A 24,655-nucleotide genomic window follows, 5' to 3' on the forward strand; every position below is an offset into this window, starting at 1 on the left:
CTAGCCAAAGAAACAAGCCCCAGGTTTAGTAGGAGATGTCCATCTGAAAAAAAATAAGGTGGGAAGCAACAGAGGAGGACATTACCTCTGTCTTCCACATGTTGGACATGCTCACGTGAAAGCAACACACACACACACACACAGAAAGATAGAGAGACATGGACATATGCAGGCACACAAGCAGACATATGTACTCTCTCTTTCACACACACACACATGCATACATGATCTCTCACACACATACACGGATATATAAATATATTCTCACACATATACTGATATATACATACACGGACACACGCACACATAAATACTCTCTCTGTCTCTCTCACACACACATGCATACATACTCTCTCACACACACATACACAGACAGACACACACATAAATTCTCTCTCATACACACACATGCATGCATACATACTCTCACACACACATACAAGGACACACATATATATTCTCACACATATATACTGATATATACATACACAGACACACACACACATATATACTCTCTCTGTCTCTCTCACACACACATGCATACATACTCTCTCACACACACATACATGGACACACACATACATATATATATTCTCACACATATATACTGATATATACATACACAGACACACACACATATATAGTCTCTCTCTCAGACACACACACATGCATACATGCTCTCATAAACACATACATGGATACATATATATTCTCACACATATACTGATATGTACATACACAGACACACACATATATACTCTTTCTTACACACACAAATGCATACATGCTCTCACACACACATACACGGATATACATATATATTTATTCTCACACACATATACTGATATATACATACACAGACACACACACATATACACTCACACACACACATGCATACATGCTCTCACACACACATACACGAATATATATATATTCTCACACATATATACTGATATATACATACACAGACACATATATATAGTCTCTCTCAGACACACACACATGCATACATGCTCTCATACACACATACACGGATACATATATATTCTCACACATATACTGATATGTACATACACAGACACACACATATATACTCTCTCTCTTACACACACAAATGCATACATGCTCTCACACACACATACACGGATATATATATATATATATTCTCACACACATATACTGATATATACATACACAGACACACACACATATACACTCACACACACACATGCATACATGCTCTCACACACACATACACAGATATATATATATATATATTCTCACAAACATATACTGATATATACATACACAGACACACACACACATATACACTCTCACACACACACATGCATACATGCTCTCACACACACATACACGAATATATATATATTCTCACACACATATACTGTTATATACATACACAGACACACACATATACTCTCATAAACTGAGTCATACAGACTTCAGAATAATGGGGAATGTTATTAGTACAATAATGTCATTTGGAACTCAGATGCAGGTGAGCTCGGGAATCTCCATGTCACCCGCTCCAAGGAGCGAAGACTCAATAGACCGTCTCAGAGAACAGGTAGCTTCATGGTGTTCCAAGACATTCTGGGATCTTCCCTCCGACCTCCTAGGCATCCCCAGATGTCACAGAGTAACCTAAGCTGGCCTTTGTCACATCAGAGAGCTGTCTATTTTAAGAGTCTTCTCCTCTCTTTTGAGAGATTTGAACATCCTGTTTCTTTTAGCTCAGGATCCTCCATTTTTCTGTTGAGCAGAGTCAGTAGATCAGGCCCTTGTCAGGACAATGGCATAGGAGCCTTGATATCAATCAGGATTTGTCACAAGTTATGTGAGACAGGCAGGGGGACAGTTTTCCCAAAAATTCTCTGCTTTAGAGATAAGGAGAATTCAAAATGACAGAATGCTGTAACCTTCTAATCTCTCCACTCTCGAACAATGGTAGTCAAAGGACTGCCTCCTTTGAAGATGTCTGTCTAAGGACCTCCTTCAAGGGAAGCCTGGGAACTCCGTCCAGGCAGGGCCAACTGGGCAACTTGTGAGAAGGGGAGCAAGAAGGAACCCGGAATGATTTCGCGGGTCTCTTATTTCAGCCTTCTTGGGAAGATGATCTAGGCCCTGGCTCACCTAAAGCGCCCTCTGTAGACCAAGAATTGATCCAAGAATCAGATAGCTTTGCATGTGACCTTAGACCTGCCGCAACACATCCAGTACAGCCTTGGGTAAGTCTCTCCCCCTGTACCTAACTTCTCAGTCTGTGAAGAACCATGAACCCAAGAGATTTCCAAGGCTCTAGTCTATGGTGCTTCTTCTATCTACTGTTCCTCTTCTGAACTGAGGACCCAAACTACTGTCCGTGGGCTCTGGGAGAAAGGACTCCTAGGAGGGAGGGGCTTCCATTCAGTCTCCACGAAATTCACTTCAGTTCTTTCTGCTCTTCTTTGTTCATTGCTCTTGTCTCCAGGGCTTACAGACACCCCAAAGCCTTTCTGACCTGGCTCAGCCCATACTCGAGGACCTGCAGACAGAAGATCCTTCCAGGTTCCAGGAGTCTCTTACCTCCCAGAACAGAGGTGAGACCCAGTGTGGGGATCTGGGAAGCTGAGGGATTCAGAGTGGAGACAAAGGTCCTGTTGGATTCATTGTATTGTGTTGGAGTCAGAGGTGCTTAAGATTAATTCTTCTGTGTCTTTATATATAAATGAGTTTTCCAATGCTTAGAGAATGAAGAGCTATATGCAAGACACAGCATTTCCAATGCCTGGGTCTTACTGGCTCAGCAGGTCCTGAGACCTGAGCTATCTGGGGAATTGGAGTCCAAGACTCTGCCATAGGGAGAATCAGTGTCTGCAGCAAAACAGGACATCCTGCCTAGTGCCAGGGAAGGAGGGAAGGAGGTCTGGAGGCAGCAGGCAGCTGCTTTCCTGTCTCCAACCCTGAGCATGCTCATTCCTGCTGTTCCTCAGGTGAGAGGGATGCTGGCTGTTTTCAGAAGCCCATGCTCTGCACCTTGGCCCCCTGGGGAAGCCAAGCCTCTTTACTGGAGCCTAACTGCCCAGAATCTGAGGATAGAGGTTCTGGCCCCCGGCCCAGCCCTGTGTCTTCCCAGGATAGCAGCCCACAGATTCAGCTCCACAGCCCCGAGTGGCCACAAGATGCCTCACACCTTCTCCAGAAGGAAAAATCAGAGTTGAGTTCCTTGAAGAAAGAGGACAGAGAGGAGGTCCCAAGCCTGAAGCAGGAGGCAAAGTGTGAAGATACATCCAGAAGTGAAGAAGCTTCCGCCACACAGCACCACGTTCACTTGTCTTCTGCAGAAGGGTGAGTCTCAACACAGCTGGCTCCTTGGCTCATAGTTGTGTTGTGATAAGAACACCCTGCTTTGGGTGGAGCATGAGAAATGTACATTGAATTTAATATGCTAATGCTTATGTCATTCCCCAAGACCATATTATATGGATAATATATATATATGAGTACAGTTTCAAAAGACTGGAATGCTTAAAAGCTAAAGAACAGATTTACAGGAAGTCAAGAATATACAGAAGCAGAATCATCAATGTCCCCAGCTTGACACCAGGAGAGGGAGACCCGAAGATGTTTGGGGGACTGACTGGAGCCCTGTGAAAGCTTGGGAGATTGTAGGTAGAATTGTAGGGAGAAGCTACTGAGTAGAGATCACACATTGTTTCTGAACATGAAGTCAGTGGGAGAAATTCACTGAAGGGTCTGGGCCTGGACGCTGCCTGGGATCTCAGCAGGGGGAGACTTGACTGGGACAAGGATACTATATCTTGGATCCCATAACCAGGAACTGTTGTAACCTCAGAACTGCAGCCACAGGTAGGAACAGGTCCATAAGGAAACTTTCTGAGGTGACTGACTGCCCCAGCACACTACCTCAAGGCTTTCAGACTTCCAGTGGGGAAGGGTTTTTCCTCTGGGTGGCTAAATAGGAGTCATAGAAAAGAGACCAACTGAAGCCAGTTGGAGTTAGACCATGCAACCACCCCAACAAGGGTGAACCTTGTTCCTATTTTCAGGATCCTTGGGTGGTGGAATGTTAGTTGGTGTCACAAATTAAAGAGCCATCTTCTTCACAAATCTGGAAACGTAGTTGCCCAGGAGCTGTCAGAGGTTAGGAAACCATAGAAGACTTGGAATCTGAAAAAGGAGGTTCACTGTACCAAAGATGAAAGCAAATCCAATCCCTGCCGAAGCAAGACAGAATGACAAACCCTTCAGAGAAAATGAAGGGAGAAAAACAGGTCTAACTTGGACTTTCCCCGGGTAAATGACACCAGATGTGGTATAAGTAAAACATTTAGTATTACGTTTAACAGTATGCACAGATTCTGATTTCCTTGGCTTCACTCGTTTATACATGGCTTTTCATCGTGAGCACATGAACTTGTTTTTTAAATATAGCTTTATGGAGCTACAACACATAGAGCGTACGACTCACTGATTGACAGTATACGGTTCCCCCAACAGGCTGAATGTAGTTTTAACAACAACACTATCCACTGAGTCATTTGTTAAATCAGATTTTAGGGCTCCCTTTATTGGCGTATTTAGAGCCTCTTAAAATGTGATGTGCTCCTGATTTTTCTATTTCTACATAATTAGTTGCTCAGTGGATTCCCCCTTCCCCCTTACCAGTGCTTTCCCTGGTGATTTCTACAGACTCCTAGCACTGCCTTCATGGACCTCATAAATCCTAGCATTTTGAATTTCACTTTTCAGTGACTGTTGTATTTTTGCCCCCATTGAGGGATGGGATGTAGAGGAGGCTTAGGAAATGGAGAGTTATCAGCAGTGATGCACTGACCTACTGACCCACTTGTTGGTGTAAAGGAGGATATTGGGTGAATTCCAAGGATTAGCCATTTCTCAGTGACTGTTTCTCAAGTTAGCCTACCTGACCTACAGCTAATCTTAGCTGGTAACTTAGGTAACAGATACCTGACATTGGTTGTAAGGTTTCAGGAAAACATCAGTCACGTAGGGCTGGGATTGAGAATCTTACTTTTAGGTGTCCCCTGTAGTCTGGGTCTGTCTTGCCTGGGTCACCAGCCGGTCTTATGGCATGAGCTGTTAGGCAGAGGAAGGGGTAGATCTGAAACATCCACTGAGTCCCCCAGTTTTTGCCATTCCTAAAACCAGCCTGGCTCCCTGTTCTCAACCTACTCCTCAGACCTTGCATCTTATATGGCTCTAGAACTAAGAGTTGGGTTTGGAGCTGAGGCTGGGGAATAGAGGCATAATTGCAGATGAGGGAAATAATCCTACCTGTATTAGTTAGGGTTTCTAGTCCTGTGATGAGACATCATGACCAAAGAAACTTGGGAAGGAAGGGGTTTATTCGGTTTACACTATCACAGCACTGTTCATCATCAAAGAAAGTCAGGACAGGAACTCAAATAGGGCAGGAACCTGGAGACAGTAGCTGCTGCAGAAGGCATGGCAACCAACTTGCTTCCACAGCTTTACGCAGCCTCCTTTCTTGTAGAATGCAGGACCACTACTCCAAGGATGGCACCCAGCCTGGGCAGGGCCCTCCCCACAATCACTAATAAAAAAAATACCTTACAGATGGATTTTTTATTTATTTTTTTATTTTTTATTTTTTTGGTTTTGGTTTTTGGTTTTTGGAGACAGGGTTTCTCTGTGTAACCCTGGCTGTCCTGGAACTCACTCTGTAGACCAGGCTGGCCTCGAACTCAGAAATCCACCTGCCTCTGCCTCCCAAGTGCTGGGATTAAAGGCGTGCACCACCACCGCCCGGCTTACAGCTGGATTAAATTCTTATTAATTTTTCTCAATTAAGGTTCCCTCCTTTTGGATGACTTGTGCTAAGCTGACATAAAACTAGCCAGCACGTTACCTCATCGTGGGTGGGCAGCACAGCACTGAAGTCTTCAGAGGCCCTCATTGCCACTCCAAATGAGATAAGCTTTAAGTGTCTTTGTGGGTCCCTGGGGAAATGTGGCATCAGCTTGGCTCCACTCCTGTGGCCCTTGTTTCTCTGGTTCTCTGAGCTCTCCTGTTCCTAGCCTATGCCAGGCCAGGCTGGCTTTGAACATGTATCTCCATACTGAGCACCTGGATTCAGCTTCTCCAGATCCGAAAAGTCATAGTGCTAACCCTGAGCTCTGGCCATTTCTTCCCATGGCCTCCTTGGAGGACACTGGCGTTCATGTGCACCACAAGTGTGAGTCTGAGGACACAAATGGACTTTTCCAGGCTTCCTGAGAGCCCCATGCCCCAAGCTAAGTCTCCAGAGGAAGACTGGGGGCCATCATCATCTAGAGAGAAGTTGGCTAATGACAACAGAAATGACAAGGGGGCCTGGAACCTAGCCTTGCGCCTCTATCAACTGAATGGTTTTCGGAAGTCTGAAGTGGCCGCCCACCTACGCAAGAAGTAAGGGGCTTTTGAGATACAAGGGAAGGATACAGACGGAGTTTCCCATGGGCATCCTCCACTGACCGTCCGCTCTTGCCCTTTCCCTGACCAATATCCCTAGTTTCCCTCCAGCCTTATTACTACTTATCCCTTATCTCCCCTTCTCTCCGTTCTGGTTCCTCCCCGTCCCACCTCCCTACCCCATTCTCGGCTAGCTCTGCTTGTTCTTGGTCTCACTTGAAACACCTCTTCTCAACCCGACTCCTCCTCCCTTGCCCACCCAGACCCCACTTGGCCTATCCCAGGTAACACTGAACCAAGCAGCAGAGGCGGGCTGGCCACAGGCTGCTGTCTTGGGTCCTGCCACCTAACCTGGTTATACTTTTCTCTGCCCTTGTCTCCCTGGGGCCCCTCTGTGCCTACAGCTCTCGGCCTGGTCCCCAGCACTGTTTTTCTTCCCATTGCCCTCTGCAGCAATGACTTCAGCAGGGCTGTAGCGGAGGCCTACTTGTCTTTCTTCCAGTTTGAAGGTCAGAGCCTGGACCGAGCCCTCCGGTAAGGCCGTCTGCACCTCTGAGGAGGCAGGAGTTGGGTGTGTGGGCTGGTTAGTAACAGCTGTGGGGCAGTGGTCCCAAGTTCATGGAGAATGTGGACTCTACTCAATCCTGGTCTTCTTGGGCAGTGGTTTTCTCCAGGCCCTGGTGCTCAGTGGAGAGACTCAGGAGCGGGAACGAATTCTCTACCAGTTTTCCAAACGCTACCATTACTGCAATCCTGGAGCCTTCCCCTCAGTAGGTATGGAGGGTGGAGCAGGGCTGGGGCGGGACCTGGGGTTGGCATAGAAACAGCATGTGTTTACTTGGGCTTTGAGCAGCACCTGCTGGGAGTCTATTGGGGTTGTAGAGAAATGGGGGGAGGGTCACCCCTAGTGTGGTCCAGAGTCCAGTGAGCTTTGAACTTTCCTCCCCTGGGGCAGATTCTGTACACACCTTGACCTGTGCAATCATGCTCCTTAACACAGACCTACACGGACAGGTAAGGAGTGGGGAGGCAGCTAAAGAACAGAAATGGGGGTTTGGAGGGTGGGGAGGGGAGGGGTTGTGGCATGAGGCAGGAAGAGAAGACAGGAGACTTGGAAGAATCTCAGGGTGGGATGTTTAAACTGTCCCACTTCTCCATGGCCACAGAACATTGGAAAAAGCATGAGCTGCCAGGAATTTGTAACCAACCTGAATGGCCTGCAGGATGGTCGGAACTTCCCCAAAGAGCTGCTGAAGGTAAGGCCCAGGCCCTCTCTCTCCTCTGTCTGTAGCCTAGAACTCTAGTTCCAAGGGCGAAGTGAGAGCTTAGACAGTGTGGATGAACATCTATGATGGGGTAGAGGAAAAGGGCGGTACATATGCCCATAGTTGCGTACCAACCACATGAGTGGCTAGAGCACCTGCTGATCTATATGCTTCTGTTCCAGGCCCTCTACTGGTCCATCCGCAGTGAGAAGCTCGAGTGGGCTGTGTAAGTGGCAGCTCCCTCCTTCCCCTTTGTGCCCTTCATCCCTGCCACTGAGCCTGTCTACCCACTGTTGCCCACCTGAGAACTGGAGAAATTGAAAGGTCTTCATAGATCCCCCTCTGAGTGGGTGGTATCTGAGGCTGGGGGCTGGACCAGTTTGGGGAAGGGCAGAGGAACTTGGGCAATACTGGAGAAGCCAGAACTGGCCAGGGGTGAGTATAGCACCTCAAGAAGCATAAGGTCCTTGTCCCACCAGCATCCCTGCCCTGATTCTCTGCCATCCAGAGATGAAGATGCAGCCAGGCCTGAGAAGGACCAGCCCTCTCCCTCAGCTGGCAAGATAAGCAGCCCCTTCCTGCAGATGGCTCAGGACTCCACGATGCCCACCTATAAGCAGGGCATCCTGGCTCGGAAGATGCATCACGACGCTGATGGCAAGAAGAGTAAGTGTCTGCGGCAGGGGACAGAAGGGTGTGTAGGGAGAGCTCTACTTGGGTCCCTGTGCTATACTGTGGTATGCAGAAGAATGAGTCTCTTTCCTTTAGTGTAACTGAATGCTGTATAAAATAGGTCTGGTTATCCCCAGACCCCAGCACCCCAGTGGTAAGACAAAGACTAGGCAAGCACACCAGTGTCTCAGCCAAAGGTGGGCGGGGACTGTGTTGCATATGGGGACAGGAGGAGGGAGAGGTTTTGGGGAGTTGGTTCTGAGGACTGGCTCTGAGGACAGGTTCTAGAAAATGATGGGACCTGATAAGGTAAGAGGGTTTGAATTTTTGCATTGTCTGATCACTTCCCTTAAAGAGCAAAGAGCACTGCAGAATCCACGCAGAATGTGCGGTGTGCAAAAGGAACAGCAGGGATAAAAACTGCCAGAGTTGGCATTTACTGTTCATTCCCAGGGCAGCTGCCTGACCAGAGCACTAACTAAGCTAGAACCACAGAGGAAACTCTGTGGTCGCTAAGTGGGACTCCCGGGAATGACCACAGGAAATCAGGCCTCTCTCTGGCCAAAGACCAGGACATTGGGAAGAGAAAGAAAGGGGGATTGGTGTTCAGGGGCTCCCCCGGAGTGGGCAAACATATCATGCTCAGTAAGAATGGGGCTGATAGAATTATTTGTGCCTGCGGTGTACCCCTGGGACTGGGGAAAGCCGGTGTGCATGCCCATCCGGTTATGAGCCAGTGGGGCATCTGTTCCATGGCAGTAGTTCTTTCTCCGGCTTTGTTTCTGTATGCGGAGACCTCACCCGTCTACTTTGATTGCACGTGTTTGCTTGTGGTGGTGTGCTCCCTGTGCTCATGTGCCTTCTTGTGATGGAGGTGGTGTAGGGGTGTATGCCGGACTCGACCTGGGGTGGGACTGGGCACATCTGGGTATAGTGTCAGCACCTACCTTTTTGTGTCTCCCCTTGGGCCAGCGCCATGGGGTAAACGAGGCTGGAAGATGTTTCACACCTTACTGAGAGGGATGGTCCTCTACTTCCTGAAGGTAGGAAGGCAGTCCTGATTACTGACTTCCCAGGCTGGGGAGAAGGGAGGGAAGGAAGAGGGACGGGAAACTGCCTTTGTAGATTGGAGATGGGATCTTGGGACACCATGGAGGCTATGGGAATGTAAAGTTGACGGGGGCCGATTGCTGAAATGCTATTTAGAACCCAGCTAACGGGGTCATCAAGAAGAGGGCCAGAACTTTGGGATAGATGGGCAGCTGATGACATCTTCACTGAGCCACTGTGTCTGGTGGCAGGGAGAGGGCCAATGGCTGGATGGAGAGAGTTTGGTAGGACATATGGTGGATGAGCCTGTGGGGGTGCACCACTCACTAGCCAGCCCAGCCACCCACTACACCAAGAAGCCACATGTCTTCCAGCTTCGGACTGCAGACTGGCGTCTCTACCTCTTCCAGGCACCGTGAGTCCTAGAGCAAGGCAGCCACTCAATGTCTGTGGTCCCAGCCCTGACGGAGCCACTATCTAGACTAGGAAACCTTAAAATTCTGTTCTGGGAGAAGTGCTGGGTGGGGGTGGGGTGCAGACAGAAAGGTGCCAGGGAATACAGCTACTCCTCCCGGCCCCTTGGTTAATGCACTAACCTCTTCCTTGTATGTTAACAGAAGATACTAGAATGCCAGCAACGACTGTTTTTGACATTTGACTGTTCTATTGCCACCCTGCATTTTCCTCTATCAGATAAAATTCAGTGCCCCCACCTCACCCCCTTCTTGGTTTGGGGAGGGAACAGAGTTGTGAGGGGAGGGGAGGGCAGAAGCTAGAATTGCACCCCTGGGGACACAGGACCTCCTTTGCCTGCAGTACTGCCAAAGAAATGGCTTCCTGGATTGCACGAATCAACCTGGCCGCAGCCACGCACTCGGCGCCTCCCTTCCCAGCTGCAGTGGGCTCCCAGCGGAGATTCGTGAGGCCCATCCTGCCCATGAGCCCGGTGCAGAGCTCCCTGGTACTGCCTCTCCTAACTAGCCAGGATGCAGGGAGGGCAGAGGTGGATTCAGGCATCCTAAGCAATGGAGCACTAGGCGTGGGGCAGATTGGAGGCGGGGAGGGGGTGTGGGGGGGGAGTGTACTCGGCACCAGCGGTCGGATTAGGGTTGGGAGGCTGCACAGCCTGGATCCTTAGTTTTAGAGAGTCGGGAACAGCGAGCGAGTGAGGGGCAGACTGGGATCGGCTTCTCCACCTTTCTCTTCCAGGAGGAGCAGCATCGATCCCACGAGAACTGCCTGGATGCTGCCTCCGATGACCTGTTGGATTTGCAGAGGAACCTGCCGGAGCGGCGGGGCCGCAGCCGTGAGCTGGAGGAGTACCGCCTAAGGAAGGAGTATCTGGAGCACGAGGTGAGCAGCCTACTGTCTTCTGGCTGCCCTGGCCAGATCTCCTGCTGGCTGGGTCTTCTGCCGCCCTCTCCTGGCTGCTTTTGTCTCAGACCCGGAAGCCTGGCTTAGGGACTCAGTGGCAAACATAGAGTGGAGTTTGTGAGCACTAAAGACCCTTTGCCTTTAGTCCCTAGAGTGCTTACAGGATACTTCACCCTCTTGGGAGTATACTTAGCTTTCCTACGATGAAAAACCTATAAACTATATTATCCTTCCTTTTTTTTTTTTTTTTTTGGTTCTGGTTTTTTCGAGACAGGGTTTCTCTGTATAGCCCTGGCTGTCCTGGAACTCACTCTATAGACCAGGCTGGCCTCGAACTCAGAAATCCACCTGCCTCTGCCTCCCAGAGTGCTGGGATTACAGGTGTGCACCACCGCCGCCCTATATTATCCTTCCTAATACTACTACCTAGTGCTTGTATTGTCTGCAAGGACTATCTCAATTTACAATTCTGGGATAGGTCACAAGAGACTATAATCCTCATTGTATAGATGAGAGACCTGAAGCATGGTTTGTCTGTCACGTGCTTCCTTCATACATGGTCTCCACTGGAGTTGATTTTATTAATTCTAGTCTCCCCACCCGACTCCTATCCTCCAGTTCTGCCATGGCCTTGTTTCAGTGCACACTCTGGCAAGCTGATGGCAGTACCAGCTTCAAAGGCACTAAAGGCCACTGATCATGGCAGACAGCCACCAGGAAAGAAGGTGTGGCAAGGTACAGTGTAGGAATGGACGAGTCCCACAGCATCTGGAAGCCAGAGACCAGGAAGGGGCGTCGTCAATGGGCTTCCTACTCATGCCTACCTGGCCCCTCTGCAACCCAGCTCTCCCCAGCTTTCAGAGCCTCTGCTCAGTCCTTTGGATTACTGGTTGTCTACACCACCATGACTCCCCACTTCCCAGAGGTCTTTGGGTAAGGCAAGGACCCGGCTTGTCCCCATCACAACCCAGCTGGGCCCTTCCTCCACTGACCAATTCACATTTATGAAGCACATGAAACTAATCCACATCCAGCTAACTTCCCAGGGCAGGGTCCAGTAAGATTGTGAAGTAGGAACAGTATTCTAGATGGGTAGAAGCTAGTCCCAGAGGCCTTGGGAGTGTTTCACAGTCGAGGGTCGTTAGCATCATGTTCCACAGACATCCGTTGTTCAGAAATGTGGTTGGACCCCAGGAGGCTCGTTCTATAGAATGCTTAAGAACTATTAGGGCATCCCTCTACCACCATGGCTTCAAACAGCTATAAGCTGCCCTTTGGGAGCTGGGACTGTGCTAAAGTGGTGTAGTTATTTATGTGTTGCAGAAAACTCGATATGAGACATACGTGCAGCTTCTGGTGGCCCGCCTACACTTCCCGCTGGGGAACCTGGCCCTGTGGGAAGATCAACTTGGGAAGGAAGCTGACAGTTCTCAGGAGCCCAGGCCGAGCCTGAAGAAGTCCCACTCAAGCCCATCCCTGCACCAGGATGAGGCCCCCACCACAGCCAAGGTGAAACGCAACATCTCAGAGCGCAGAACCTACCGGAAGATCATTCCCAAGCGCAGCCGCAATCAGCTGTGAAGCTGCCGCCCTCTCAGACACTGACCACTGCTCTGGGGTGGACCTGAGAGGCAACTTTAACACAGTGTCAGGACTGTGGTGAAGGATGAGGCATCTCCATTTCTGTGCTGAAGGATGGGGCTCATTTCCCTGTGTCCCGTTCCCTGGCTCTTTAGAACTGCCTTAATCTTGCCGTACTTGCTCACTGACCCCCCCATCGCCCTAACCCTGACCATTCAAGAGCAAGGTTGAGTAAGAAGTTGGCTTCACTTGCCCTCTCTCTCTAAAGCACAGGGTCTGGGCTTCTGAGAGGTTGCTTGAGGCCGTCTAGCTAAGACTGTTGTTCACTGGGTTTCGCCTTACTTGGGAATTGGGTGAGCTAGCAGGGGATGTTCCCAGAAGCGTAGGGGCAGGGCCTCCTGGAATTCCTAAGCAGCATCTCCTGACCCAGGAAGCAGGGTTACTCTAGCACTGCCCAGCAGAGGACAGCCTTTTAACAGGGTCCTTGGTAGGTTCAGGGCTCAGGGATGCCGTGGCGCTCCAAGCTTCTGATCTTCTGACTGTTTATCCTGCAGTCAGCCAGTGCCCTTCCCGGGGGGTCCATGAGAAGGCTGCAGGCCTAACTGTTAATCAACAGAGCAGAGCTCTTGGCCTGAGCCAGGGTCAGGAGGAGGGGGGCCTCTAGAGCTCTACAGAGAGCTCTTGGAATAAGGAGCCTTTGTTTCCTGAGGGTAATGAGGGTAGCTTTTCTAGGGTAGACCGCCGGCCGTGGAAGGGGAGGGAGTGAAGGTGGGGACAGTTCTCCTTTGGCATCTGCCTGGCAGTGGAAGCGGAGATCGGAGACCTGGGTTCTCACTGCCCCCTCCCCCATCCCACCTCCACCCTCCGTACTCCTCAGAGCCGCATTCCGAGGGTTGTCAGGACCTATGTCTCATTCCGGGGCAGCTCCCAGGCCTTTGCTGCCCTGCCTTGGGAAATCCCCTTGTACTTCTTTTTGGCTTCTTCCCAGGTATGCCTGTTCTCCAGGGGGAGGTTCTGGAGACTCGGGGACTTAGGGCTGTGCCTGTGAGGAGGAGGAGGCGAGCCTGAAGGAGCAGCCACATTGTCTCTGCTCAGCCATGTGTGCAAAGAGGTTTCTGGCCAACTGGGAGCCTCTGCTGCTCGCCCTTCCGCTGGAGCTGCCTCTCCTGCCCTCCTCCTGGACCACACATCTCCCTTCCAATAATGCTTGTAACAGCTCTAAGGGCTTAGAGCTCCACAGAGTGCAGCTGGTCCTTAGGGCCAGAGAACTCTCTGACCAGGGCCTGGGGCTGGTCCTTACACCCAGTGGGTGTGCAATAAATCGAACCTACCAAAGAAGCACGTGAGTGTGTGTGTGTGTGTGTAAGGGGGAGTCAGTCAGGTAGCCATGGCCACCTGCAGTATGCCAGGCTAGATCTTCCTCCCCACCCCTGGTGATAGTATGTTTGTGTGTGTGTGTCCTGTATGTTCATGTATGTACCCCATCATACAGTTACAAGCTATTTAAGCTCAGAAACATTTTTTCATTTACTTGCTGTGTTTTCATTTCATGGATGTCATGGGACTCCTTACGTGGCCAGGGCTAAGGGATTTGAAATGAACAAAATGTCCCTGACCTCATGAATTGGGAGTCTTGCCCACTGTTTCCCAGCTGACAGTATTAAGATCACATATCTTTCTGGGAAAGCATTTATCCCTACTCCTGCCTCACAACCAGAGATCTAATCTGCAGACCTGTCAGGTGGATATGTATACATGCTTGAAACATAGGTATGCTAAACTGAGATTTAGCAGAAGTTAACAGACACACAAGAGTCCAACTTGTCTGATTGTATTGAGGAGAAAACTTAGCATGAGTAGACATGACACGGCCAGGGCTGATGCTTACAAATTAAGCGGGCATGACTGAGTTCTCTGACCTCATTAAACACTTATCCTAATGTCTAATACCAGAAGAAAAGTTAGAAGTCTGTCCACTGTGTGTGACACCTTGCTCGTGTAGAAATTCTGTTTCATTTGGGTGCCTTTGGAGCCGGGAGACTGGCTGCCAGGTCACTGATGCCTGGAGAGTGGGCAGTTGGAGATGGGATTGTTGGGCTGCAGTTCTAACATGTGGCCACTGGAGGGCAAGCGAGCACCTCGCAATCATTGGGCGGGTCAGAGGCTTAGCCAAAGCCCAGCTTATTGAGAAGGATCTTAGTGTGGGGCCATCACTGTCTTCAAACTTACAGTGGCCCAAGCCACGGCTTCCACTATTGGGCAAATCTACCCAAGGCAAAGGCTTGAGAAGCTGTCATCTTTCTGCAGATAAAGAAGACTTTCTACAGCTTGATAGATGGGGCCAAGAGGCCCCTACAGGCTGAACGGGGAAAGCTGAGTGAGCCCGCCCCCAGGCCCAGGAATGCGCAGGTCTACTTCCACCTGCATGGTGTGGGCCCTTGTCTAGGAAGAAGGGGCTAGGCGGAGGCTTCTGGTGACAACTGTAAGAGGGTCACATTGGACTCCAGCCCTTCTTCTATCTACGGTCCTGGAACCACATATACAGGTGATGCCCGATGTAAACCTCTTCCTGGTTTCTTGGGCCTCTGCTCTGGTCACTTTATGTAAGGGGCATTTATTTATTTTCAGGAACCATGGAAGACTTAACAATTATTGTGGCCTGAGACCTAGATTCTCTCCTTTTAGGGACTCAGTACCTTGTACAATTAGAAACAGGGACTGTGGAGATGGGGACTGTGTGGGAGATGAAAGCAGGTGGAAAGTCAGAATGAAAGGGCCAAGGGTCAGAGGGCAGGTGGGCCTTGAACACGGCCCAGAAGTGTGGCTTTCGTGCAGTGGTGTTCAAGCAGAGGACTGCATGGCTTGCTTTCAGAGAGATGAGCCAGCTGTGGTGGCTCACGCCCCCGCCCCCGCCCCCGCCCCCGCCCCAGCACTTGGGAGGCCAATGTAGGAGAATTGCCATGCGTTCCAAGCCATCTACATACTAAGTTTCTGGACCATATAATAAGTTCCATGCCACCCTGGACTTAATTTGTCAAGCAGAGATGAATGCATAAGGCCAGTGAGTAGTAACTGTGCTCCTACTTTTGCAACATTTAGGCATGCCTAAATAGTTTCAAAACACTTAAAATGTAAAAGAAAGGGGTAAAATATAAAGACATATATAAATAAGTTTATAAAAGCAAACTATCAAGCCCAACAGTCTTGCCACAGCCTGGTCTGTTGGATGCACTCCAGGCCGATCTCCCCAATGGTCTGTCTGCATTACGCCCTGACCCCCTTGCCTCCAGCTCTTCGGGCCGCCTCGCTACCTGACTGGCTTACCTACTCATCTGCTGTCCTTTCCTCTGAGGAAAGGACGCTGCTTGATTTCACAGCCTGATGAGGCCATGGTTTCGAGGCCAGCATGGACCACTCGCTGTCCTTCAGTGGGCCCACTTTCTATCCATCCCACTGTCTTCCCGGCTGATGCCTTCCACTGTCATCAACAGGACGAAAAGATCATCAAGGCCTTCCTTGGACTCTGTGGCTTCTTGTGGCTGACACTGTTTTTCCAGATGCCTGATGAATGCCAAGGATGGCGGGGCCTTACCACCCACTTCTTCATTGTTGCGTTCCCATTTCTACCTGCCTCTCTTCCTTTCTTCCTCCCTCCCCCAGCCTCTCTGAAACACCCACTGAAGACCATTGATGACCTTCAGCCTTCGAATACATTGTCCACTCAGCCTTCATCCAAACTCACACCCAGAAGCCTTTGACCCTGTAGGTAACATGATCTGTGTGGACTGCACTCAAGTCTTACAACCAGGCTGACTCAGGTTGAATCCCAACTGCATGGATTTGGTTTGGTTTGATTTGGTTTTTGAGCTGTATGGCCACGGGCCAGTTACTCTGCCTCTTATACTTCTCTTTACTTATGCACAAAATAGGGATAATAACACTACCTACTTCACAGAGGATGCAGTGGAATTATGCTTGTAAACACCTCAGACAATGCCTGGAGAGAAAGCCCACCAGGTTAACTATGACCATGAAGCCTCCCTGCACTGCCCTGGGAACCCTCCACACCGTCTCTGAACTTTGCCTTAAATTCTGTCTTCACACAGCCATCTTGTTTAGAGCTCGGCCTCTGCACCTGACTCTCCCTGTGCCCAGAGGTTCCAGGTAATGAATGTTGGTTCAAATGGGCTTTAGCAGCAACTGTGAGTTCTGTGTCCATGTTTGGAACACAGATAAAGTTTTTCTCATACTGCTCTGGGGGGCTCCCTTACCCTGACTTAGAAGGTGGGAGCAACCCTCGGGGTCCAAGGAGGATCCCCATAGATCCTGCTATTGCAAAGTAATAGATAAGACTTATCTCCTTTCGGAAGATTCCATCCCAAATCCACGAACCTATCGGAGTTCGCAGCCATCGTTCCAATACCTGAAGCAATCTTTTAAACCAGTTCCGCCTTGGGAAATGGAGTGAGTGAGGTCAGGATCACCCAAAGCCAGAGGCTGGGACCAGGCAGGCGCTGAGGACGTCTGAACATTGCAAGGACACGTTAGGAGGAATTCATGGTGACACAAAGCCAGTGGCAACTGACATGGGGCTCCCCCTGTGAAGCTGTCCTAGGGTCTGCTGTAGTTACTCTGAAATCCAATTATTCCCTTTCTTTATCTTTCCCCTTCTGTCATCTCTTCTCATCCATTTCATGGGCAGGAACTAGAGCCGTTGCTCCACTCAGGTGGAGTAACGCCCTTAGGGCTTCTTCCTTGTATGGTGCTTCTCCATGTTTGTGCTGTCCTTTCTGTTCTTTAACCCAGCTCTCTCCAAAGGTGGACACACCCATAGAGGTCCTTGCTGCCTGACTTGGGACTTCCAAAAGAATCCCAGGGAAGAGTGTCTTGAAAAGCCGTTAGCCCGGACTTCTCGTCTGAACGTCAGACCTGAGTTCTGACTCCACAGCACACCTATCTAGTACATTTTTCTTGTTGTGTAAAACACTGCACGTGCCACTCATTAACCCCACAATTTGACTTAGTGTCATCTCCCCACAATTTTTCTTTGACTCCCAATACTAGGAATTATTCTGAGATAATTCTTCCCCTGCTTTGAAACGCAATCCATTGGGACACAGGCCTGTCTTCCTCAGCCAGGGTCTTCGCCTCATTCACCTCACTGCTTCCCTCTGGGACCTAATGTGTGGTGGGCAGGGAAGAGATTCCTCCCTCACTGGAATGCTACAGAATGTCCTCACAGGGTGCTACCCCTCTCCCTGTATTCATCCACCACCCTCACCTTGGGTCAGATCTAGCCTGAAATCTTGATTTCGTCTGCCAGCATTTGCCTTGAGACCCTGACCTTGTCTGTCTCTTATGTCCTCCAAAACTCACTTCAAATAATATCCTGGTGGTGAAGCACAGGAGAGAGAGTGTAACTGCCCGCAGTTACATCGAATGGGTTACCTGGAAGGGAAGCTGGGGATGTATGGGAAGGCGGCAAAAAGAGACGAAGACCAAGACAACATTGCTGTTCAAGGTCTCAAAGTTTAATGAACAACTCCAAATATATAGGCAGGAAGCTTCTCAGCAGAACTGGTTCAGTTGCTCCACAGGTGGCAAGAGTTTCTCAGGAAACTGCAGGTCCTTGAAGAACAATAGGCTTCGCCTTGGTCTGAGCACTCCGCCCTAGGTGGAGGGGATTATGGCTGACACAGGAGTTCTCACTCAAAGGCTGGATGAGGACCTTCACGTTGGTCGATGTCAAGTTCCTGCCAGGTGGCATGGCGCCTCAATAAAGCTCTCTACAAGAGAGTATTGAGACATTCTTTGCTCAAGATGTCCCAAATCTCTACACTCCCACTAGGCAGAGCCTGGGAGTGCCCATTTTGGCTGTCCCTGGTGAATGTTGCCCTAGGCAGTCCTGGGGGAAACTGGGCTTGACTGGCTGCTGTATCTTTGAAGGACCCCTCTACACTTAGTTTTCTTTTATTAGGGGCAATGTGACTCATTTTCTTTAGAGCCCCAGGTGCTATCACAATAGTGCTCCTGAGAACCAGTGCACTGACTTAGAGCCAAGTGTGTTAGAACAGTCACAGCTTCACTCCACAACTGGAAGCCTCAAGGCCTACACCAGCTCTGCTACCACTCAGGATGCACTTTCCTACTCACGGTATATTGTCCAGGGTCCCAAAGCTTTTTTTCCTAAATGTTCATGTCTAACTAAATTATTACATGCATTTCCTATGAGTTGTCTCAAATTCCCTTGGAACAAGGTGAATTGGAACTAAGTGCCAGTGTGTGTGTGTGTGTGTGTGTGTGTGTGTGTGTGTGTGTCTTAGTTTGAAAATTCCTTAAGGGCAGGGGCCATGTCTGTTTATATAGCACCTGGCACAGTGTCAAATTAAGGCTTAACAAATGAATTTAGGTGAAAAAGGAGAAGAAGCAGCAGAGACTCTCTGCCTCAGTCCTCCTGCCTAGTCCTCTCTGCTAGAGGTCCTCACGCTAACCACAGTTTCTCAGGCTGGCCGTCCAGGTTTGGCCCGTCAACCTCATCTGTCCCCATACTTGCCATAACCTACCTGATCCTTGCACATACTGAACTCACCAATGCTGCTTCTCATTTCCAGACAAGGCCACATCCATGCCTGGATCAGAGCTTCACCGCTAAACAACCCTCCTAGCACACTGCCCTGGTGTAGCATGCTTGCTCAATGTGTCTACACATTTCCTAGGAAATGCCACAAGCAGAGGTGTTTGAGGTTCTTGTCCCCACACGTGCCTTGGCCCTGTGGGGGCCTCCAGCTAGGCAGGGACCTGACAGAGGGAGGGAGAGGATAAACTGCCTCAAAACTCCAGATGCAGCAGTTAAAAAGAGGACAGAGGCAATGATCCTTCAAATTGCCACATCTGTATAATCTGCCTTTTATTTTCTGCTTCATGAAGTTTTATTTCCTATTATTTATTCACCTCCCCGCCCTCCCCTCCCCCGCCTCTACTCCTCTTTAGCAGGCGCCATGCTCAGATGGGTCCTAAGCCTTGGCCTGGGTCTGGCTACCCCCACCCCACTTAGCCCCTCCTTGGCTGGCTTCTGAGAGAAGGCGCCTGCTCCCTCCTCTAGCTGCTTTGCTCTCTCACAGGGGCATCTGGGGGCTGCAACTCTTCACATCTTTGTGGTCCAGACTTTATGTAACCTTGTTCCATTCTCCTGTGGAGCCCTGATGACACATGAGAGGGGTAGAGGACCGTGGGGGTAGGACTGTCTGTATTCAAGGCCTGTCACTGTCTCCATCCCCAGGAGTCCTAAACCTCACTGCTGGGTGACATCTGCACTCCTTGTCTCCCTTGCAGAGCTTGTCATTTCCAGTTCCCCACTGGCTCCCTCAATCTCTCAGCCTTCTTTCCAGTTAAGTGGACCTGTGGCCAGGAAAGGTGGGGGACAGTGTACCAGTAAAGACGTGCAGGAAGGGTCATCCGTCTGTGTTCTGTTTTGTTTGCACCTTCCATTTCCCTATCCAGGTGCAAGAAAAAAGAAGCAAGTCTGGGAGGTGCAGGGCCCAGAGACCAGCCTTTCCCAGGAGCTAGAATCCAGACAAGAGCAAAAAGGATGCTTAGAATGGCCAGGTGAGAATTTGGGAAAGGAAAGTAACATTATTTTATTATTCCGAGATGGAGGATTGAGCTCAGGAAATCCTGTGTGGTAGGCAAACATTCTTCTACCAAGCTACAACCTTAGCCTGGCATTGACAAGTCGAGTCTTCCTTGCCTGACGACGCTGATTCCTCTCTAGGTCACAGACAGAGGCCACTTGCAGGCAGTGCTCCTGGTGCCCAGCTGCAGAAGAAGGCCAGCCTTGCCAGAGGCTGAAAGCAGCCTGGGAGTGACAGTCACTCCCTAGTCCATGTGGACTCCCTTGTGATTTTTATTCCTTTCTTGTTTAGCAATTTGTGCAAAATTCCATTTCTAAACACTAAGATTTTTGTTCTTTGTGTGTGTGTGGGGGGGGGGTATGTGTGATGATTCCTATTTAGTTTATCTTGGTTTTTCTTATGTTTGCTAAACACATAGGGAATGGCTCTGTAGCAGTTGTTTCAAGGAAGACTTCTGGATGAATGGACAGAGAAGTTAAAGAGCAGAAACAGACTCCTCATGTACCTACTTGCATTGACCTCGTCAAGCTGGTGTCTCCCAGCTTCTGTCTACCCCAGCTCCTTTAGACGTCTGGATGTAGTTATGCAAATTGAGCCAGAGTCCGAATCTGGGTAGGTGGGGCAGAAGAAGCAACCTCAACCAAAGACCACATTCCAAATGTGGATATCTAGATATGTCACGACAGGACACGACACGACACGTAGAATCAGGAGTGGGAGACAGGAAGACAGAGTCAAGGCCATCCTAGGCTACACAAGTTCAAGGTCAGAGACTCTGTCCCGAAAAGTTAAAAAAAAAAAAAGAAGAAAAGGAAAAAAAGGAAGGGAAAAAGAAAGAGAGGAATTTAGGGACAGAGGAAGGGGGAAAGGAAGGAGGGGGGAGGGAGGGAGGGAGGGAGGGAGGGAGGGAAGGAGGGAGGGAGGGAGGGAAGAAACATCCAGACAGGCTTCTTACTGAAGAAGGTCAGGTGAGACCCTTCAGAGAGTTCACCAACTTGACAGCAATCCCATCGACAGTTCAAGGACAACTTCAAGTCACAGTGTTCTTGGTCAAGAAACTGAGAAAGGGTGCCAGCCAGAGGGGACAGCCAGAGGGGACAGCCAGAGGGGAGGTAGGGAAGGAGCGAGTGTCTCTTACAACAATAGCTGACAGGTTCTCATTGACACCCAGAAATGACACCCAGGAAAGACACTGTTCCCTCGTCCCCTCATCAGCTAGAGGCAAGTCAGGAAAGAAACTGTTTCCCTGTCACATTGAATACCTTTCTGTCCTTCATACTCTTCCAGAGCTAGAAGACCAGACCTACTCTCACCCATCCCTGCTCCTTTCCTAGTGTTTCTTTTCTGATCAAACCCTTTTATTTTATAGACAACTTCTTTCCTGTAGCAGCAAGTTTTTCTGGGTTCTCACACCTCCCCAAGGGCACAGGTGTCAGAGGGGCTAATGCTGCCCACAGCTGGGGGCCTCGGCTCTGGGTCCCCAAGAATACAGGTGGGAAGAGAGCTGAAAGAAATGGGGCAAAATCACCTTGATGGGGGAAAGCAACGGCAGTCTGGGATGAGAGTCTGTGCTCCTAGTGAGACCTGGGGTTATCTGTCCCAAATGTTTGTGATCGGCATCTTGGCCTCTATTGAAAAAGTAAGTAAATAGAAGACAAACCCCAAAATGCTGTATTTCTCAATGAACAACTTCCTCATCCTGCAGTTTTAGTAGCAGGTGGTTGTGGGTGTGGTGTGGACTTTGGCTCTGAAACTAGGAGGTAAGGTGTCTTAGCTGAGGAGGGGATGCCCTGGGAGGACTGGAAAAGGGCAGAGCTGTGGGCAGGGCACCCTTGGCAAGGGAATCAGGGTCCCTGGACTGGGTGAGGAGAGGCATGGCTGGGGGAGGTGCCCTTGTGAGGGGATGTGCTAGATGTGGGTACCCTGGTATGGGGAGGGAGGACAGTGTCTTAACTGAGGAAGGGTGGCCTTCTCTGGGGGAGAAGTCCAAGGTAGAGGACTGTGGAAGAGAAGGAGGGAGCAGGGGTCTCCGGGAGGGGAGAGGGTGGGAGGGAGGCATGATGAGGGGGAGGGTGTTGGCTTCCTGCTGTTACCAGTTTGATTTATCCCTAATGAGTCCTCAGCACATGGCTGCTCCTGGCCCACTCCAGGGGCCCGCTCAGCCTCCTGTGGGCAGAGCCCGCCCCAACTTCACAGCAACAGCGGCTGCTCGCTCAGAAAAGAGCCAATTTCCACGCTGCACAGTCCGCTTCACTCAAGGGAAATCACATTTCCCTGGGAGAGCCGCAGGCAGTGCTTCACTCCCCAGCCTGGCCCACTGCCAAAGGGCACAGATGCGGAGGAGCTGCTGCTCCTCCTCCACTAACCTCCTTCCTGGGGGTCTGAACCCCAAATCTCCCAAAGCTGCTTCGTGACCTGGTGGCTCAAGAGGAGAAGGAGGATGCACAGGGAAAGCTGCCCAGAGGAAGGGAGACCTGTGCGGCCTGCCCCCTCTGGGGAAGACTGGGCACCTGGATTCTGTTTAGGTGGAGTGGTGGTTGTGGTGACGTTAATGGATAGCATGCTGTGAGTCTTCCCAGAGCCCAGCAACAGGAGCTGCCATCGAGGAGGTGCCCATCCCAGGGGCTGTGTTGCAGAGGACCTTAGTGAGCCAAAGCAGTGAAGACAGGATGCGCTAGAGAGAGTTTGCAAAGGGCAGGGCTGTGGAGGGGATGGAAGAGAGGCCTCCTGGCATTTCCTGAGCCTACACAGGACTGGCAAGGCCTTTTCAAACACAAATCCACACCCCTTAAGATGCCAAGTCCTTCACAAAGAGAAAAAGACTGGTTCAGCTTTGGAACTCAGCAGAAGAAACAGACCAAGAAAAGAAAGGTAGGAGACAGAGAAAAAGAGAAAACGCAGAAGCCATTGGGGGAAGGAGGGGGCTTTCCCCAGAATCACAGAAATGCCGAGGCTCATAATTACCTCAGAAGATGATTACAGAGGAGTAGTCAGCTCCCCACAGAGGAGACACTTTCTGATTCTAAAGGTGAGGTAGCTGAGAGAATCTGAGCCAAGGGCAGAAGAAACCAGCCTGGTACAACTTTGCTTCTGCAGATTCCATAGTGCCTTCTACAACCACGTGGGCCTTGTATCCAGTACCGAGTTGCTGTGACTGACCCCGTAACCTCTCCATGAGGAGGACATATGAGGCCCCTCAGAAGCATGACCATGCCAATTCCTACAGCCTTAAAATAGAGTGACTATTAGGCTTCTAACAGGGGTCAGTCATCCTCTCAGCGAATTACATGATGACCTTGTTAAAGCAGCTCTCACAGTCTCAGTTTCCCCAAGTGCAGCATGGAACCAGGGTTCAGAATGAGAAACAGTAGAGGAAGTGACCATGCTTTGTATGCAGGTCCACAACCCCACCTGACAGGCCCACCCTGTGTGTTGTGAAGCACAGCCAGGCCAATGGTAGACACCCACCGAGATTGTTGGTCCTTCCTGTGCCCACTCCCAAGGGAATTACAACAGGAATTAATTGCATGGTAAACTGAGTGAAGATATATTTGGGGTAAATAAGACATCAGAAAAATGGGGGCACAAGGGAATGGGGAAAGCTTTGTGTCTATCACTCCCTCTAGGTTTTTATTTCAGGATTTGTGGGCTGTCGTCACTGCGCACTATCCCTTGAGCTTTGAGTATGTGCCTGGAACACAATAGGCCAGTTACTATTTCTTAGTAATGGCTTGTGACAAGAATTCTGGAGAAGTCAAGAGAAGGTGGGAAATGGGACTGAGGGGTTCCTTACACACAGCCTAGGGAAGACAGGGAGAGAGGGCTTAGGGAGATGGGGAGAGGGGGCTTGTAGACCACCCAAGGACTCACTTTGGAGAGGGAAATCTAAGTTTCTTCTCTTCCCCAACCACCTTCCTGACTTGGAGTTTGTGGTCATAGAGCAAAGAGTCTATGGCAGCTCTGCCCCTATGTCTGGGGCCCACTCTTCCTCCAGTAAGAAATCTGTTCATTGCCAGTTTTACCGTCTCCGGCTTGCTGCAAGCTCCTGGTGACCTGGCACCCTGCTAGAAGGTACTAGGAAGCAGGGAGGACTGGAGGAGGGGGTGGACAGGAACAGCTGCCTTTAAAGCTGAGGCCTCTTTACAAAACCAGTGAAAATAGTTGTCTCAGATGCAGGGAAGAGAAGAGTAAAGTAGGTTCTCAGTGCTTTGGTAATCTCTCAGGCAAACAACACCTCATCCCAAGTCTTCCTGCTAACATAGGCTATTCCTCCATAGCCCACAGAAACCAGGGCCCCCAACTCCCCTTGAGGAGTGAACCAGTCCTCTCAACTTGCAGTCACCCATCAATGTTCCGTTCGCTCCATCCCTAGGTGGACACAGCCTCTAGTACAGCCACCAGCAGCCTCTTCCTAGCATTTCTTCTTTGGGTCCATGCATGGGCCACAAGCAGACCTCTCCCAGAAACGCCCTAATGTTGAGGTACTTTGAATATTCACTCTCTCCCAATGTTTTCTGAGCCCTGAGGGGGACTCGAGTCTGGATGTATCTGACTATGTCCTGGGGAGTACATATTGATGCTGGCTCATACCACACCATCTCCCAGCATCTGTTCTCAGATGACTTA

At 50.0% G+C, this 24,655-nt stretch overlaps 1 protein-coding gene across 6 annotated transcripts in view; it reads left to right on the forward strand.

The window, feature by feature from the left end:
- The window catches only part of Psd4 (pleckstrin and Sec7 domain containing 4), a 34,132-nt gene extending 20,396 nt beyond the window's left edge, over window positions 1–13,736 (forward strand). For 5 of the 6 annotated variants that reach the window (XM_052181768.1, XM_052181767.1, XM_052181766.1 and 2 more), the window contains 15 exons: window positions 2,121–2,249; window positions 2,492–2,600; window positions 2,994–3,348; window positions 6,274–6,453; window positions 6,910–6,990; window positions 7,118–7,230; window positions 7,412–7,470; window positions 7,623–7,712; window positions 7,904–7,947; window positions 8,230–8,387; window positions 9,366–9,436; window positions 9,695–9,858; window positions 10,260–10,404; window positions 10,653–10,796; window positions 12,141–13,736. In XM_052181768.1, the coding sequence (XP_052037728.1) occupies window positions 2,121–2,249; window positions 2,492–2,600; window positions 2,994–3,348; window positions 6,274–6,453; window positions 6,910–6,990; window positions 7,118–7,230; window positions 7,412–7,470; window positions 7,623–7,712; window positions 7,904–7,947; window positions 8,230–8,387; window positions 9,366–9,436; window positions 9,695–9,858; window positions 10,260–10,404; window positions 10,653–10,796; window positions 12,141–12,398 (2,100 nt within the window). In that variant the 3' untranslated portion in view covers window positions 12,399–13,736. Of the gene's footprint in view, window positions 1–2,120; window positions 2,250–2,491; window positions 2,601–2,993; window positions 3,349–6,273; window positions 6,454–6,909; window positions 6,991–7,117; window positions 7,231–7,411; window positions 7,471–7,622; window positions 7,713–7,903; window positions 7,948–8,229; window positions 8,388–9,365; window positions 9,437–9,694; window positions 9,859–10,259; window positions 10,405–10,652; window positions 10,797–12,123 lie in introns of all 6 variants that reach the window. The other variant, XM_052181769.1, reaches the window with a different exon arrangement.
- The last annotated feature ends 10,919 nt before the right edge of the window (window positions 13,737–24,655 follow it).

Source organism: Apodemus sylvaticus, chromosome 5 (genome assembly GCF_947179515.1).
Source record: "Apodemus sylvaticus chromosome 5, mApoSyl1.1, whole genome shotgun sequence".
NCBI lineage: Eukaryota > Metazoa > Chordata > Mammalia > Rodentia > Muridae > Apodemus > Apodemus sylvaticus.